Source organism: Bubalus bubalis, chromosome X (assembly GCF_019923935.1).
Source record: "Bubalus bubalis isolate 160015118507 breed Murrah chromosome X, NDDB_SH_1, whole genome shotgun sequence".
Lineage (NCBI taxonomy): Eukaryota > Metazoa > Chordata > Mammalia > Artiodactyla > Bovidae > Bubalus > Bubalus bubalis.
Window position 1 is genome coordinate 79,052,676 of NC_059181.1, and position 17,029 is coordinate 79,069,704.

General features: G+C 38.7%; 1 protein-coding gene across 2 annotated transcripts in view; it reads left to right on the top strand.

Annotated features, from left to right (window-relative positions):
- Nucleotides 1-17,029, top strand: part of LRCH2 (leucine rich repeats and calponin homology domain containing 2) — a 115,343-nt gene that overhangs the window by 43,504 nt on the left and 54,810 nt on the right. For both annotated transcript variants that reach the window (XM_025276128.3, XM_025276126.3), the window contains exons 3-5: nucleotides 3,585-3,711; nucleotides 7,996-8,101; nucleotides 8,184-8,320. In XM_025276128.3, coding sequence (XP_025131913.2) covers nucleotides 3,585-3,711; nucleotides 7,996-8,101; nucleotides 8,184-8,320 — 370 coding nt within the window. The remainder of the gene's footprint in view (nucleotides 1-3,584; nucleotides 3,712-7,995; nucleotides 8,102-8,183; nucleotides 8,321-17,029) is intronic.

Sequence of the window (17,029 nt, forward strand, 5' to 3'; positions counted from 1 at the left end):
CTTTATAGGTTTTTGGTCTTGTTCTTGAGAGCAGTGCTTCTCAAACTTCAATGCCCAAAGGAACCAGATGCAGATTCTGATTTCATAGGCCAGCATTTCTAACAACTCTCTGGTAATGCCCATGCCTGCTGGTCCTTAGGTCACTTTGAGTACCAAGGCTTTAGAGCAGAAATATTTTGCTGAAATCATAGTACTACAACACAGGTTTATTTATTAGCACCCCCAATTAAAGTGGAACATTATAAAGAAACAGTCCTTGAGTTATGTTTTTCACTCTTGTGACTTCTTGTTGCTACCTCAAGGATGGATAGATTGGGATGGGATTATTGGAAGGTTAGGAAGTGGATAATAGTTGATGTTAATAATAATTTCTTACTGTGTGCCAAGCAGTGTTAAAAATACTTTACCCATATTACCTCATTTCATCTTCACAACATTTTCAGATATGTGGTTATTATCCCTGCACTTCAGATGAGGAAACTGAAGCACAGAGGTTAACTATTTGCTCAAAATTACACATACTGCAACTGGTAGAGCCAAGATTCTAATCAAAGCAGCAGTATGGCTGTAGAACTCTCATTCTTAGCTTTATGCTGTTTTTATAATAGACTGAACATTGAATAAGTATAAGAAAAAAAATGCCCTACCAAATGAGTGACAGTAAATGGGAAGTGGTATATTGTGACTTAATTTTAGAATCTTATTTTTGTTTTATGTTTTGAATTATAAGGGAAAACTTCTTCCTTAATGAAGTTACTTGTCTAAATTCTCAAATAGGGAAGTAGTAAATATAAATAATATACGTAAATGATAATGTTCCTTTCTCTGTGATATTGATCATGTATATCTCCCTCAGTGGGGTCACCTGGCAGTACATATTACTTTAACCGAAACAATTTTAACCTTAAAATGTGTGAGAGTAATTTCCTTCCATAGATATTGGTCATTGGGGTTGCTCCTTTCTCTAACTGGGTACATAATCTCCTTGGCCTGGCTTGGGAAAGGTTTGAGGAAAGTGAGGTATTTTTAAGTTTTTTGTCTTTATTATCATTTTATTATGTTCTTTTATGGAAAAAACAGTTTGTCAAAAATTGAATTGCATTTGTATATTAACATTTATGGTACATCTTAGAATAGTTTTACTAAAACTTTTTGTGATTCTTTCCCATTTTGATCTCTAAAAGTTGACTTGTAATTTTTATTTACAGACACAATATTAACATAACACTTGTTCTAATGACTGGCTTCCTCTGGCTATCTCTAAAGCATGTGGAAAAAGTGAAGATTTATGATTATTATCTATGTATAAAGAAATAATACAGTTATGTAAAGTTTAAAAATAAAATAAAATTAAAAAAAAAAAAAAAAAAGAAATAGAGAGCTGACTTCTAATTCAATAAACCTGCTTCTTAAGGGAAGAAAAGAAACCAATTTTTAAACTTTCCTGGTATGAGGGAGATTAGATTGAGTTTGTATGTGCCATTCTTTTTCCTATTTATTTATTTTTTATTTTGGTGAAAAGATTTTAAGAAACTTGTAAGATAATTTTTAGCTTATTCTTTCTTCCTGTATACTATGCTTCTTTTCAGTAGAATCCTCAGGAAGACCCTTTGTGCTCCAGACAGACCACTTTCCCAAGGATTGTACTTGATCCTTAAAGTGCAAGAGTTGTGACAAACACCTAGCATATTTGACATTCCAACAGTCTGGCTAGGATTTCTGGTCTTGGGGCATTAGCCTTTTTTATTGAAGTCTGTGCCATGTGATTAAACCAGTCTAGTGTTTCTGGACATCCTTTGCAGGCATAAAATGGGGCAAAAGGGCTTGAAGTCCCTCTCTTGGGGTAACACTGGCGTTTTATTGCTGTGTATGTTATATAAAATGCTATGTACAAGCCTATAAATATCACTTTGAAAAGCAGGGAAAATAATAGCAAATTGCTAATGAATGCTTGATAGTATGTAAATGTAGTGGTACACTTTATATATATTTTGGTAGTAGAGTTGTCTTAGTCCATTCATGGCACTATAACAGAATACCATAGACTGGGTGGTTATAAACAACAGAATTTATTTTTCATAGTTTTGAGGGCTGGAAATTTCAAGATCAAAGTGCCAGCTGATTCAGTGTCTGGTGAAGACCAGTTTCCTGATTTATATAGATAGATGACTCTCTTCTAGCTGAGTCCTTACATGGAGTAAAGAGCAAGGGAGCTCTCTGGGGTCTCTCTTTTTAAGGCCACTAATCACCTCCCAAAAGCCCCACCTCCATGTACCATCACATTGGGGATTAGGCTTCAATATTATAGTTTTGAGTGGAGAGAACACAAACATTTAGTCTATAGCAGGGATAGTTCAGGTCAATCTACATTGGCATGCAAATTTGGCCAAAATTAGTTTGAGGGTAAGGGACCCAAAGCCAAATCGCCTGGATTTGAATCCTGGTTCTCTCACTTACCAGCTCTGTGACTTTGAGCAGTTTACTTAATCTCTTTTAGACTTTTTCTTCATCTGTAAAATGGGCATTATGATAGTATCTATCTTCCTAAAGTAGGTTGTTGTGAGGATTAGTCAAGTTAATTCATGCAAGGTGCTGTGAACGTGGCCTGTTGCTGCTGCTGCTGCTGCTAAGTCACTTCAGTCGTGCCTGACTCTGTGCAATCCCATAGAGGTGCAGTCCCACTCTGTGCAGCCCACCAGGCTCCCCCGTCCCTGGGATTCTCCAGGCAAGAACACTGGAGTGGGTTGCCATTTCCTTCTCCAATGCATGAAAGTGAAAAGTGAAAGTGAAGTCGCTCAGTCGTGTCTGACTTTTAGTGACCCCATGGACTGTGGCCCACCAGGCTCCTCCGTCCATGGAATTTTCCAGACAGCAGTGCTGGAGTGGGGTGCCATTGCCTTCTCCGGAACATGGCCTGCTACATAGTAACAAATGTTAGTTGTCCTTATATTTAAATATATCTGCAGAGACTGGAATGTTGTATCAACTATGAGCTGAAATGAAGGTGCTAGTAGACTGTTCTACCATAAACCTGCAACAAAAGAGAATGGGTTAAGGTTACTACGTATTTTTAAAGGTATACTTCTATTCATTCTTTCATAAATTTGAACACAGGGCATGCAAATTTATCCTTGGAGCCTTCCCCCAGTGAGAGGTGTAGAGGTATTGAATATAGTGAAATTATACCAGAGAGCAAGGTTCTGGCAATTCTTTAGCTCGCAAGAATTTTGGGAATTCTGTTAGAATTTTCTCTAGCTCAGAAAAATTCTGAGTTTTGAGAGCTGGTGATGTGTAGGACAATATTACAGATCACATTTCAGGCTTGTGCCTGGGCAAGTGACTTAACCAAATTTAACCTTTAATTTTATTTGTATAATGCAGGTAATACCACCTGTCTTGTTAGGTTAATATGAGGATTTAATGAGACAGTGCATGTAAAGATATTAGCCTGTTACAAAGTAAGCATTAATTAAATAATAGTTGTTATTTAGTGAAAAATTCTTAATTTTGAAGTGATTTGTTCTTTTTCAACATACTTCATTTCAGACTTATTTCTCATAATGAGACTTTCTTATTCTTTTCAGTCGAAATCTTTTATCAACATTGCCAAAATACCTATTCGATCTTCCCCTTAAAGTTTTGGTCCTCAGTAATAATAAACTGGTATCCATTCCAGAAGAAATCGGAAAATTAAAAGATTTAATGGAATTGGTGAGTAAAATAGTTGTATCAATTGTATGTAATGTGCATAACACATATCTTTATATTTCAAGAGATTAATTCCTTTATGTAATTTCACTCTAATTAAAAAAAAATCTTGGTATATGCCTAAGTTCTGTTTAATGATATTTCGAGATACCCTTGCTTATGTCTGATTTTAGCTCACAACTACAATAAAAACCTTGGTTGTTCTTTAGTCCTAGTGAGATCAGAAGACTTGCTTACAAATCTTAAAAAATACTTTCAGACAAATAAGCAATTGTCTATCCTTTTTGTAGACAGTAAAGTTCTTAGATCAGAAAAAGGTAAGGTTATTTTTTTTAAGGTTTTACAGGACTTCAATGAAGGCTTCAGAGAGAGGAGATAAGAAAGAGAGTACAATGCCTACATGCAGTAGAATTAATAAAATGACCTTTGTCTATATCCCCATGTAATTTTATAACACTTTTGAAATGAAGATAAATGGAAAGAGGCTTTTATATATAATTGATTGTAGAAATATAGGAATAATTTAAAGTAATTACTTTGAACATATCATTTTAGGTATTATAGGACAATGAACTCAGAGAAACATAATCAAATCTTCAAAACAGTGAGCTATTTTCATATCTTTCTGTTACTTCTACCTTACACAATATACCATGCTGTTTATTTTTTATTTTCTATTTTATCTTGAGTAATGCTTTTCCAATACATAGATTTTTTCAAGTGTTCATAAATATGATTTTTTTTGTGTGCAGGGAGAAAAGTTTTCTTGAGGAACTTATGTACTAGTTTATAGTGGGAAATTAATGTACAAATAGAATGTAATGAACAGAAATTTCAGGAATGCCTTTTTTAAAATTCATAAGCATATGCAGTTGTAATGCAAGGAAACTTCCTTGAGTTTAGTCTTATTATGTTGTAGAACCACAGAATTTTAATATTGTAAGAAATCTTGTAAGTAATCAGATAAAACCACTTCCTAATGCAGGAATCCCTGACACATCTAGTTGTATATTTTCAGTGGTGGACAAATCTTTGTGTTTGTGTATCTGAGGCAGCCCTAATTCTCTTTTGCAAAATTTTGTTAACTTTCTTATTTTGAACTAAGATACATGCCCCATCACTTTTATCCATTGGTCTTGAGACTATCATGTGAAGAAGTATAGATAATGATAACTTTTCTTCCCTTCAGGTATTTATAATTTATTGTGTGTGTACTCGCCATTTTACCAAACTCTTAAGACCTGTTTTTCTTGGCTTAAATATTTTTATTACCTTTATTCCTTTTTTTAGTTTCTATATTTCTATTCTTTATTGCCTTTTATTTTTAGCTATTTCTATCCTTAAAATGCTCCCTTTTATTCTAGTCTCTTTTAATGTAACACTCAGAAATGAACAGAAGATGCCAGATGTGATCTAACAAATTCATAATATAAGGGGTTCATTACTGTCTTTGACATGCACACTGTTAATGTTTTTAAAGATTTTATGTACATTCTCCTTTAAGATTCTATGATTCTGGGACTTCCCTGATGGTCCAGTGGTTAAGAATTCACCTTGCAATGCAAGGGATGCAGGTTCCATCCTTGATCAGGGAACTAAGATCCCACATGCCATCAAGCAACTAAGCCCACTTGCCACTAGAGAGCCAGAGTGCTGCAAGGGAAGATCCTGCATGATGCAACAAAGATCTTGTGTCTGCAAATAATACTGGAAGCAGCCAAATAAATATTTTTTAAAAAAAGTTTCTATGTCTCTGTAATTTCTTTTTTCTTTCTTTTTCATTCAGTTTTTAACCCTATGTTTTAAATTATATTACATGAGATAGTTTTTGGATAAGTGAAATTTCAAAAATATTTAGGATTTTGAGATTTAGTGTAGTATTTTTATTTAAACAGAATATTAAAACATTAACCATTGTTTTACTAGCACTGTAAATTTATTGCACTTTCAACTTTCAAAATCAGTAACAGTGGATAGATTGCATTAGGGTGGCTAATTGATAATTTTATTTTTTGAATTGACAATTTACATCACAGAATTAATTTGTGGATATTACCTGTCATTGGAATGTTTTCCCAGGACAGTATATCCTAGGGATGTCATAGCCAGCTATAGTGAAGTCTGTCATTAGATCTAGGAAATACTCTCAGGCCTTCAAATCCCAGCTGAGTATTTTGTAGAGTACCCATTGGTGAGTAGTTCAGTATCCTGTGCCGGGTTTGTTTCTTCTATGAAGTGGCAGCTGCCTTTCAAATTTTTATTATTTTTTTTGTAGGGACATCTTCAGTATTAGGCTCCTTTGGGAGGGAGCCATAGTATCTACTTTAATGGATGTTTTTCCGAAGTTTTCTTATCCATCATTTGGACTATCCTCAACACAATAGCTAAGATGATGTTTGTCAAAACATAAGTTAGATTGTGTCATACCTCTGTTTAAAAGTTTCTGGTACCTGGCCACATTTCTGAGTAAAAGCCAAAACTTTTCCCTCCATCAAAGTCTTCCCCTTGCCCACTTTTCTGTAGCTACACTGGATTCATTGCTGTTCTTAGTACATGTTACATATGCTTTGCTTAAGAGCCTTTACATTTATTGTTCCTTCTGTCTGGAATATTCCTTTCTTATGTATTGGCATGGCTCATACTCTCAATTCTGATAATAATGCTCAAATATTAACTACTTTATGAAAAAATCTAAATTCCTATTCTTCTCCAATATTACTAACACTAATTTTCCTTTACCCTGCTCTGTTTTTTGCCTCCATAGCACTTCTAGCATATTGTGTAATCTACTCCTTTTGCTATTACGCAGTACCATAAGGAGCTATGAGGGCAGGACTTTTTGTTTGTTTTATTCATTGATACGTCCCTAGCACCTAGAACAGTGCCCAGCAAATAGTTTGTATTTGATAAATAGTTGTTGAATGAAGATAGCATGTAGATATATTTTAAAATCTATAGATGATTAGATATTATTTAATATTCTTTAGGGGCTTCCCTGATGACTCAGTGGTAAATCCACTTGCCAATGCAGGAGATGAGGGTTTGATCTCTGGGTTGGAAAGATCCCCTGAAGAAGGGGATGGCTACCCATTCCAGTATTCTTGCCTAGGAAATCCCATGGACAGGAGAACCTGGCAGGCTACAGTCCATGGGGTCGCAAAAAAGTTGGACACCACTCAGTGACTAAACAACAACAATATTCTTTTGAATTTACCCTCCTGCCTTTTTTACTTTTGATAAAACAGTACATGTATGTGCCACACCTTTCCTTCCAAGCTAAATGTCATTTCCAGTCAAAGTTGGAAATTGGGGGCAGTTGCAGTAGAATATGAATTACATTTGCAGTGTGTCTAGAATGACTTCTGCCTGAGATCTTGCAGATTCTTCTTCCCTTTCTGTTGATGTGATATGAAAGGGGGAGAGGACTGCACAGTTTAATAACTTAAGCTGTTCCTTTCTTCTATTATTGTGGAAATGTGGTATTGTTTACCTTTAAATTGAGGTTTGCATTTTAACATAACCATGAGGCAGTTCTGACCAGATCTCTTAGAATGTCTTTGGGTTATGATGTGAGCCACCAAATTTTGAGCCTGTAATCCCTCATAGAAACAGGTTTTGTTAAATCAATTCTGACCATGGGCTTTGATTCTCCAGCTCACATCTGTAAATCCTTGACTTACCTCCTGCCCAACCAGGTATCTCAAAACAACTACTTTTTGTACTTAGTCACTCAGTCATGTCTGACTCTTTGAGACCTCATGGACTGTAGCCCACCAGGCTCCTCTGTCCATGGGGATTTTCTAGGCAAGAATACTGGAGTGGGTTGCCATGTGCTCCTCCAGGGTGTCTTCCCAACCCAGGGATCAAACCCAAATCTCCCGCATTGCAGGCAGATTCTTTATCGTCTGAGTCACCAGGGAAGTCCAAACAACTACTATAATTGACAAATTATCCCAGTGATTGATAGTTCTCTTTCATTTTACCTATGAATGAAAAGCACCTTCTGGTTTTAGTTGATAAGAGTGGTCTTTAGTTGAGATTTTCAAAATGCTGACTTGTGTATTACTAAGTTATAATCTCACACTTTTACATAAAAAAATTTACATTAATTGTGCTGGATTGATTTCATGATGTAATATAAATATAAATCTGCCTGATAATCCATATTTAGAGGAATGACATTGGAGGTGACTTGCTAGCTATTAGCCATGTGCTCTAATTAAAAAGTAGAAATATATCTCTCTTTCTCCATTAGTTTGTTATAATTTTATTTTCTTTTTTCCTTAGGATATTAGCTGCAATGAGATTCAGGTTCTTCCCCAACAAATGGGAAAATTACAATCACTTAGAGAGCTAAACATAAGAAGAAATAATCTTCAGGCATTACCAGATGGTAAGATGCTCACTGTTCTTACTCACATGAATAAGATAATAACTATATAGAATTTAATTAAATTATTCTTGTTTCTGAACAGAATTAGGAGATCTTCCCTTAGTCAAGCTGGATTTCTCTTGTAATAAAGTGACCGAAATTCCAGTTTGTTACAGGAAGCTGCATCATTTACAAGTAATAATTTTGGATAACAATCCTTTGCAAGTACCACCAGCACAGGTTTGTAATTTAAAACAATGATACTTGCTTCTTTTATTTTTATTCAGAATTATATGTTTCTGGTAAATACAAAAGCATCAGAATTAGGAGTCAGTTTGTTTTTGAGGTATTACTCTCAAAAGTGTTTTTTATGGGAAGTGGCTTTTTCACTTGTGTAGGAGGTTTAGCTTTGTTTCTAGAGAATAGGATTTGGATAACCCAGATACCAACTTTCTGCTGTGAACTGATAATTCTGGTTGTTTGTGTTGTTTAGTCTTATGGACTCTGTGGGAGAGGGAGAGGGTGCGAAGATTTGGGAGAATGGCATTGAAACATGTAAAATATCATGTATGAAACGAGTTGCCAGTCCAGGTTCGATGCACGATACTGGATGCTTGGGGCTAGTGCACTGGGACGACCCAGAGGGATGGTATGGGGAGGGAGGAGGGAGGAGGGTTCAGGATGGGGAACACATGTATACCTGTGGCAGATTCATTTTGATATTTGGCAAAACTAATACAATTTTGTAAAGTATAAAAATAAAATTAAAAAAAAAAAACAGCCAATAAAAAAAAAAAAAAAGATTGACTAAGGATTCTGTCTACCTCTGTCCTACTCAGGTGTATATTTACTTGAGATTTGTTGTGTGATTGATTGGAATACATTTTTAGCACCAATAGGTGGAATCATAACAGAAAGAAAGATTCAAGTTGAAAAGTATTAATTCCTACTTTTTTGTTCAGTCACTCAGTCATGTCTGTCTCTTGCAACCCCATGGTCTGAAGCATGCCAGGCTTCCCTGTCCCTTATTGTCTCCCAGAGTTTGCTCACTCATGTCCGTTGAATCATGATGCTATCCAAGCATCTCATCCTCTGTTGCCCCCTTCTCCTCCTGCCTTCAATCTTTCCCAGCCTCAGGGTCTTTTCCAATGAGTTGGCTCTTCACATCAGGTTACCAGAGTTTTGGAGCTTCAGCTTCAGTATCAGTTCTTCCAGTGAATATTCAGGGTTGATTTCCTTTGAGACTGACTGGTTTGACTTTAAGTTTGAGAATTAAATTCATGTGGAATCCACTAAAATGATAGTAAAGGAGTACACTAAACTCTAAACCCATGAAGACAAAGATTGAGAGAGAAGAGGACAGCAGGGGAGAGATGGCAACAGAATTTTGGAAAATGGAAAATAGGTGAAATAGTGGTAACTAGGATCTCCACTTACACTGCACAAGAGTATCTGATTGAGGAGGCACATGGTAGTGAAATGCCAGCCTGTACTCTATTTCCAAGCTATGTGCCCTGGCACTGGGTTTGTATACATCCAGAAGAGTTGCCTTTTTTTCCTCTTTTCCTACTAAGGTGCATTCTATTCATTGCAAACGAGTGCCTTTTTTCTAAATTCAAATACTAAAAGCTGGCTGGAGTCTTGGTAGTAGCTGCCATAGCAGGATGGGGAAACCCAAAACCTGTGTCTGCTATGGGAGAAGGCAACAAGAAGTGAGGTGATTTTACTGTGTTAAATTTGGGAATGGCTTGGGTGTTTCTTTGGTGATTATTGAATGAAACATGTAACTAAATAGAGGGATGAAAGACTTAAAACATGAAGGTCTATAGAATATCTAAGGCTCTGCTATTTAATAGGACTTTCTAAATAATGGAAATGTTGTATAATCTGTGATGTCTAATACTATTGTTCATTCGCTCAGTCATGTCAGACTTTTTGTGACCGCATGGACTGCAGCATGCCAGACTTCACTGTCTTTCACCATCTCCCAGAGCTTGCTCAAACTCATGTCCATTGAGTTGGTGATGCCATCCAAACATCTCATCCTCTGTTGTCCACTTCTCCTCTTGCCTTTAGTCTTTCTAAACATCAGGGTCTTTTCCAGTGAGTTCACTCTTCATATCAGGTAGCCATGTATAGGAGCTTCAGCTTCAGCATCAGTCCTTCCAATGAATATTCAGGATTGACTTAATTTAGGATTGACTGGTTTGATCTTCTTGCTGTCCAAGGGACTCTCAAGAGTCTTCTCCAACACCACAGTTCAAAAGCATCAATTCTTTGATGCTCAGCCTTCTTTATGCCATGAACTTGCAGATGTTCAAGCTGGATTTAGAAAAGGTAGAGAAACCGGAGATCAAATTGCCAGCATCTGTTGGATCATCGAACAAGCAACAGAGTTCCAGAAAAACATCTACTTCTGCTTTATTGACTATGCCAAAGCCTTTGACTGTGTGGATCACAACAAATTGTGGAAAATTCTGAAAGAGATGGGACTACCAGACCACCTGACCTGTCTCTTGAGAAATCTGTATGCAGGTCAGGAAGCAACAGTTAGAACTGGACATGGAATAACAGACTGGTTCCAAATCGGGAAAGGAGTACATCAAGGCTATATATTGTGACTCTGTTTATTTAACTTATATGCAGAGTACATAATGAGAAACGCTGGGCTGGGAAGCACAAGCTAGAATCAAGATTTCTGGGAGAAATATCAATAACCTCAGATATGCAGATGATACCACCCTTATGGCAGAAAGTGAAGAAGAACTAAAGAGCCTCTTGATGAAAGAGGAGAGTGAAAAAGTTGGCATAAAGCTCAACATTCAGATAACAAAGATCATGGCATTTGGTCCCATCACTTCATGGCAAATAGATGGGGAAAGAGTGGGAAGAGTGGCTGACTTTATTTTGGGGGGCTCTAAAATCCCTGCAGTTGGTGATTGCAGCCATGAAATTAAAAGATGCTTGCTCTTTGGAAGTAAAGTTATGACCAACCTAGACAGCATAATAAAAAGCAGAGACATTACTTTGTCCACAAAGGTCTGTCTAGTCAAGGCTATGGTTTTTCCAGTAGTCATGTATGAATGTGAGAGTTGGACTGTAAAGAAAGGTGAGTGCTGAAGAATTGATGCTTTTGCACTGTGGTGTTGGAGAAGACTATTGAGAGTCCCTGCAAGGAGATCCAACCAGTCAATCCTAAAGGAAGTCATTGCTGAATATACATTGGAAGGACTGATATTGAAGCTGAAACTCCAATACTTTATCCACCTGATGCGAAGAGCTGACTCATTTGAAAAGACAGTGATGCTGGGGAAGATGGAAGGCAGAAGGAGAAAGGGATGACAGAGGATGAGATGGTTGGATGGCATCTCCAACTCAATGGACATGAGTTTGAGCAAGCTCTGGGAGTCGGTGATGGACAGGGAAGCCTGGCATGCTGCAGTCCATGGGGTGGCAAAGAGTTGGACACGACTGACTAAACTGAACAGAACTGAACTTCTTTATGGTCCAGTTCTCACATTTACACATGATTACTGGAAAAACCATAGCTTTGAGTAGATGAACCTTTGTCACAAAAGTAACGTCTCTCCTTTTCAATATGCTGTCTGGTGCTGCTGCTGCTAAGTTGCTTCAGTCGTGTTCGACTCTGTGCAACCCCATAGACGGCAGCCCACCAGGCTCCCTCATCCCTGGGATTCTCCAGGCAAGGACACTGGAGTAGGTTGCCATGTCCTTCTCCAATGCATGAAAGTGAAAATGAAAGTGAAGTCAATCAGTCGTGTCTGACTCATAGCGACCCCATGGACTGCAGCTCACCAGGCTCCTCCATCCATGGGATTTTCCAGGCAAGACTACTAGAGTGGGGTGCCATTGCCTTCTCCACAATATGTCTAGGTTTGTCATAGCTTTTCTTCCAAGGAGCAAGTGTCTTAATTTCATGGCTGCAGTCACCATTTGCAGGGATTTTGGAGCCCAAGAAAATAAAGTCTGACACTGTTTCCATTGTTTCCCCATCTATTTGCCATGAAGTGATGGGACTGGATGCCATGATTTTAGTTTTTTGAATGTTGAGTTTGAAGCCAGCTATTTCACTCTCCTCTTTCACTTTCATCAAGAGGCTCTTCAGTTCCTTTTCACTTTCTGCCATAATGGTGGTGTCTTCTGCATGTCTGAGGCTATTAATATTTCTTCTGGCAATCTTGATTTCAGCCTGTGCTTCATCCAGCCCAGTATTTTGTGTGATGTACTCTATATATAAGTGAAATATGGAGGGTGACAATATACAGCCTTTATGTATTCCTTTCTCGATTTGGATCCAGTTCACTGTTTCATTTCTGTTTCTAACTGTTGCTTCTTGACCTGCATAGAAGTTTGTCAGGAGGCAGGTCAGGTGGTCTGGTATTCCCATCTCTTTAATGTTCCACAGTTTGTTGTGATGCACACAGTCAAAGGCTTTAGCATAGTCAATGAAGCAGAAGTAGATGTTTTTCTGGAATTCTCTTGCTTTTTCTATGATCCAGCGGATGTTGGCAATTTGATCTCTGGTTCCTCTGCCTTTTCTAAATCCAGCTTTGAACATCTGGAAGTTCACAGTTCATGTACTGTTGCAGCCTGGCTTGGAGAGTTTTGAGAATTACTTTGCTAGCGTGTGAGATGCTTGCAGTTGTGCCATAGTTTGAACATTCTTTGGCATTGCCTTTCTTTGGGATTGGAATGAAAACCAACCTTTTCCAGTCCTGTGGCCACTGCTGAGTTTTCCAAATTTGCTGGCATAATGAGTGCAGCACTTTCACAGTGTCATCTATTAGGATTTGAAATGGCTTAGCTGGAATCCCATCACCTTCACTAGCTTTGTTTGTAGTGATGCTTCCTAAGGCCCACTTGACTTTGCACCTGCAGGATGTCTGGCTGTAGGTGAGTGATCACACCATCGTGGTTATCTGGGTCACTAACATCTTTTTTGTATAGTTCTTTTGTGTATTCTTGCCATCTTTTCTTAATATCTTCTGCTTCTGTTAGGGCCTTAACATTTCTGTCCTTTTTGTGCCCATCATTGCATGAGATGTTCCCTTGGTGTCTCTCATTTTCTTAAAGAGCTCTCTGGTCTTTCCCATTCTATTGTTTTCCTCTGTATGGATGGAGGAGCCTGGTAGGCTGCAGTCCATGGGGTCGTGAAGAGTCGGACACGACTGAGCGACTTCACTTTCACTTTTCACTTTCCTGCATTGGAGAAGGAAATGGTAACCCACTCCAGTGTTCTTGCCTGGAGAATCCCAAGGATGGGGGAGCCTGGTGGCTGCCGTCTATGGGGTCACACACAGTCGGACACGACTGAAGTGACTTAGCAGCAGCAGTAGCATTGCTATGGAGCACTTGATATATGACTAGTGTGACTAAGGAACAACATTTTCCATTTAATTTCATTTTGATTAATTGAAATTTCAATAGTTTTACATGACTAGTTGTTAATATATTCAACGATACAGATCTAAATTTGTACTGATTTTGCCCCTTGCCTTAGCAGAAATCTAGGGTTTTCTCTGAAGAGTAGGTGGATTCTCTCAGATTCTCTTCCTCAGCTCATCAGTGAAATGAGTATCATTCCTTCCCTCAGCATAAGCCTGGAATTTACTCTTTAGAGCAGCACTGTCTATTAGAACTTTCTGTAATGATGGAAATGTTCTATATTTGTAGTGTCCTATATGGTAGCCACCGGAGAAGGCAATGGCACCCCACTCCAGTATTCTTGCCTGGAAAATCCCATGGACGGAGGAGCCTGGTAGGCTGCAGTCCATGGGGTCGTGAAGAGTCGAACATGACTGAGCGAGTTCACTTTCACTTTTCACTTTCATGCATTGGAGAAGGAAATGACAACCCACTCCAGTGTTCTTGCCTGGAGAATCCCAGGGACAGTGGAGCCTGGTGGGCTGCTGTCTATGGGGTTGCACAGAGTCGGACACGACTGAAGCGACTTAGCATAGCATAGCATAGCATAGCATATGGTAGCCACAAGTGGCTATTGAGCACTTGAAAGTATATAGTGTGATTGAAGAATTGCATTTTTAGTTTTATTTAGATTAAATAGCCACATGTGGCTAGTGACTACTGTATTGGATAGCACAGCTGTAGAGAGACTCAACCAGAGTTAGGGGCTGCAGGTACAGCTATGGACACGAATGAGATCCCATACTGACAACAGTGAATGCATACATACTGAATATTGGGAGTGTCAGTAGACTTCTCTTGCTTGGCTCCCAGAATGCTGGCAGCCTCTCTTATGTGGCTTAGGATGGTGATTTCTCTCTTGGTAGACTGATTGAACTAGGAGAAAAGACCTATAGTTATACTGATCATTGACAGTCCCTGAAGCACAAGTCACAATCTGTTCTCTAGACATGGGCTGACCATTGATAAACTTCTCCCTCTTACAAAGAGCTTCCATTTGACTTCTTATCATTTTTCTTTTGAAAATGAACAGACAGCCATGGATCACTAGACATTGTAGAAATAATTTCTAACATGAAAGACAGAGACTGAAAGGCTTCCATGAAGACAAAATGGGTCACATTCATAGTGGTGGTAATCAGAATGACTTCTCAGCAGCAGCATGAGGAACTAAAAGATGTTGGAATGATGCTTTCAGTGACTGAAGGAATATTCCCAAATTTGTAATCTCAAACTGTCAGTCAATTTTAAGATAGAAAAAAAAGACAGTTTCAAACATGCAAGATCTCAGAAATTTGACACAACTGAGTGACTGAACTGAACTGAACTGAACTGAACACTTTACTAGAAAGCCAGTAGAGGGTGTACTATATCAAAATGAAGGAACAAATTAAGAAGAATTCTTCATGTCTAAGATAGACTGGTATGCATGGACCTAGAGTCTAGCAACCAATCAGTTTGGTCGGGGGAGGGTTGTCTCCCAGAAGAAAATAGAAAAAGAATAAAGAAGTTAATAGTTGAGTTGATGTACATGTCAGTATGGAGAGACGTTTTACAGTTCTGTCAGAGTCAGGAATGAATTAGTAGTAGGCACACAGAAAATTATCAGTTCAGTTCAGTTGCTCAATCATGTCCGACTATTTGTGACCCCATGGGCTGCAGCACACCAGGCTTCCCTGTCCATCACCAACTCCCAGAGCTTACTCAAAGTCATGTCCATTGAGTCGGGGATGCCATTCAATCATTTCATCCTTTGTCGTCCCCTTCTCCTCCTGCCTTCAATCTTTCCCAGCATCAAGGTCTTTTCCAATGGGTCAGTTCTTTGCATCAGAAAATTAAACAAAGTAGAAAAATGGGGCAAGTAGTCACTTTAGGAAAAACAAAAACTTACAAGAGAAAGGAAATGAGTCTAACTAACCTCTGTGGTTCATCTGTGACTACTTTCTTGGTCATATTGTTGTAAATACTAGATTTTGATTTAATGAAAAATTGTGACATAGATGTAATGATAGCAAGGATTTATATGGCACTTACCATGCTCCAAGCACTGTATTGAACATGCTTTACATGCATTCACTCATTTCTTATAGCAACCCTATAAAATAGGTACTGTCATTATACTTCATTTTATAAAAGAGAAAACAGAGCTGTAGCTGTTTCCTGTCTTTTCCAAGGTCACATGACTAGCATGTAGTGGAGCCTGGTTTCAAACCAAGGCAATCTTAACTCCAGAGTTCATGTTCCAACCACTATGTTATGCTTCTGAAGAGGGAGGAAGTATGTTTATATGAGTTGATAGGTGTTGGTGATGGGAGAATGGTGGTTTGATGATATGTGATAGTGGTGGTGATCTCATGCAGATGGCAGTGAGCAGTGGCTTGCAGCAAGATCTTAGTTCCCTGTCTAGGAATTGAACCTCTGCCTAGAGGCTAGAAGCAAAATTTAGCTGGCTCTTGCCCCTGTTTGAAAGTAAGAATGTTTCAAGGAGGCAAAAACTGGAAAAACAGGTACATAGTTTGTTATTAGAGACACAGCACTTCCCTGGTGGCTCAAAGGATAAACAATCTGCCTAAAATGCAGGAGACTCAGGATCGATTCCTGGGTCGGGAAGATCCCCTGGAGAAGGGTATGGCAACCCACTCCAGTATTCTTGCCTGGACAAGTCCATGGACAGATGACCCTAGTAGGGTACAGTCCATGGGGTCGCAGAGTTGGACACAACTCAGCGACTAACACACACAAGTCGGAGAGCACACAGAGAAACAGTTTGTTTAAGAGAGAAGCAAGGCAGAGATACATACCTGGAGAGAAAGTGTGTGTGGTCGACCCTGAGTACCACCCCCCTGCTCCCCCTCCCCAGCCAGTGAGGTGGAGCACACCAGCCCTAAATCACTCATATAGGGCACTTTTTCCAAGTCTCCTTTGGCCAATCATCTGGCTTTTGCCTGGCTCTGAATCCCTATTTGGTTTAACTCGGGGTCTTCCCCTGTGTGTGTGTGCATCTCTTAGCCAAGATGGATTCCAAGGCAAGGGCTTCTGGGAAGAAGAGCATATTATGGTCTGGTGCTCCCTCCCTTCTCTGACCTACTGAGGAACCTTTCTGCACATGTGTAGTCAGAGAGGCCTCTTTGACCTTAAGAATGAGAAATATGTGGTCTCTTTATCTTCTATCCAAGTTCAAGCAGGACTCAGTTCTTCCTTGTTCCTGCCATTATCTTTATCTTGAAGTATCTGTCCACAGAGGATTTCAGCTGCTCAGCCTGGGGCCCATCTATCTGGTACGTCAGTGGTGTTGATAACACAAGAAATCTAAGTCCTCATCCTCCTTAGTAAGATCTTGATAAATAAAATCTATAATTGAAAAATAAAAAATACCACTAGAACCATGTTATTTATAAATATGAAGGTAGAAAGCAGAAACCAACTGAAAGAGTTAAATGTGGGGACTGGGTCTCAGTCATGTACGACTCTTTGCGACCCCATGGACTGTAGCCTACCAGGCTC